Source organism: Eimeria mitis, genomic scaffold (genome assembly GCF_000499745.2).
Source record: "Eimeria mitis Houghton genomic scaffold, Emh_scaff10611, whole genome shotgun sequence".
Lineage (NCBI taxonomy): Eukaryota > Apicomplexa > Conoidasida > Eucoccidiorida > Eimeriidae > Eimeria > Eimeria mitis.
Window position 1 is genome coordinate 857 of NW_013567363.1, and position 504 is coordinate 1,360.

General features: G+C 37.7%; 1 protein-coding gene across 1 annotated transcript in view; it reads right to left on the reverse strand.

The window, feature by feature from the left end:
- The window catches only part of EMH_0099490 (uncharacterized protein), a gene marked incomplete at both ends in the record, with an annotated part of 672 nt that extends 521 nt beyond the window's left edge, over positions 1-151 (reverse strand). The window contains one exon of the mRNA XM_013494174.1: positions 1-151. Coding sequence (XP_013349628.1) covers positions 1-151 — 151 coding nt within the window.
- Between the last annotated feature and the right edge of the window lie 353 nt (positions 152-504).

Consider the following 504-nt stretch of genomic DNA (forward strand, 5'->3'; position numbering starts at 1 on the left):
TGCTGCAGCTGCTGCTGCTGCAGCTGCTGCTGCTGCAGCTGCTGCGGCATCTGTGGTTACTACGTAGAGCTCTGTACGAGTTCCTACAGATAGCCACGGGGCTGGTTTGGGTGCGCACAACCGCCGGTTGAGGTGTAGCTATAGTTTGCATGCAGTATACAAGTTGCTGCTGCTGAGTTGCTGCTGCTGAGTTGCTGCTGCTGAGTTGCTGCTGCTGAGCTGTTGCTGCAGCGGTGTTGTTGTTTCTATAGAGTTGATTGAGCTTTCGCGGAGAAATAAAGATTAAATAAAAATAAATATTTTTATTATTATAAATAATAATAATAAATAATAATAAATAATAATAAATAATTTAATGTATTTTTATTTATTTTTGCATATTTATTTATTATATTTATAAATTAATTATAATACATTAAGTATAAATTAAACTTAACATGAAAGCTAGTGGAGATACAAGGATGCCTCTCAGGCTGTATAAAGAAACCCTCAGCGTGGGGCTTT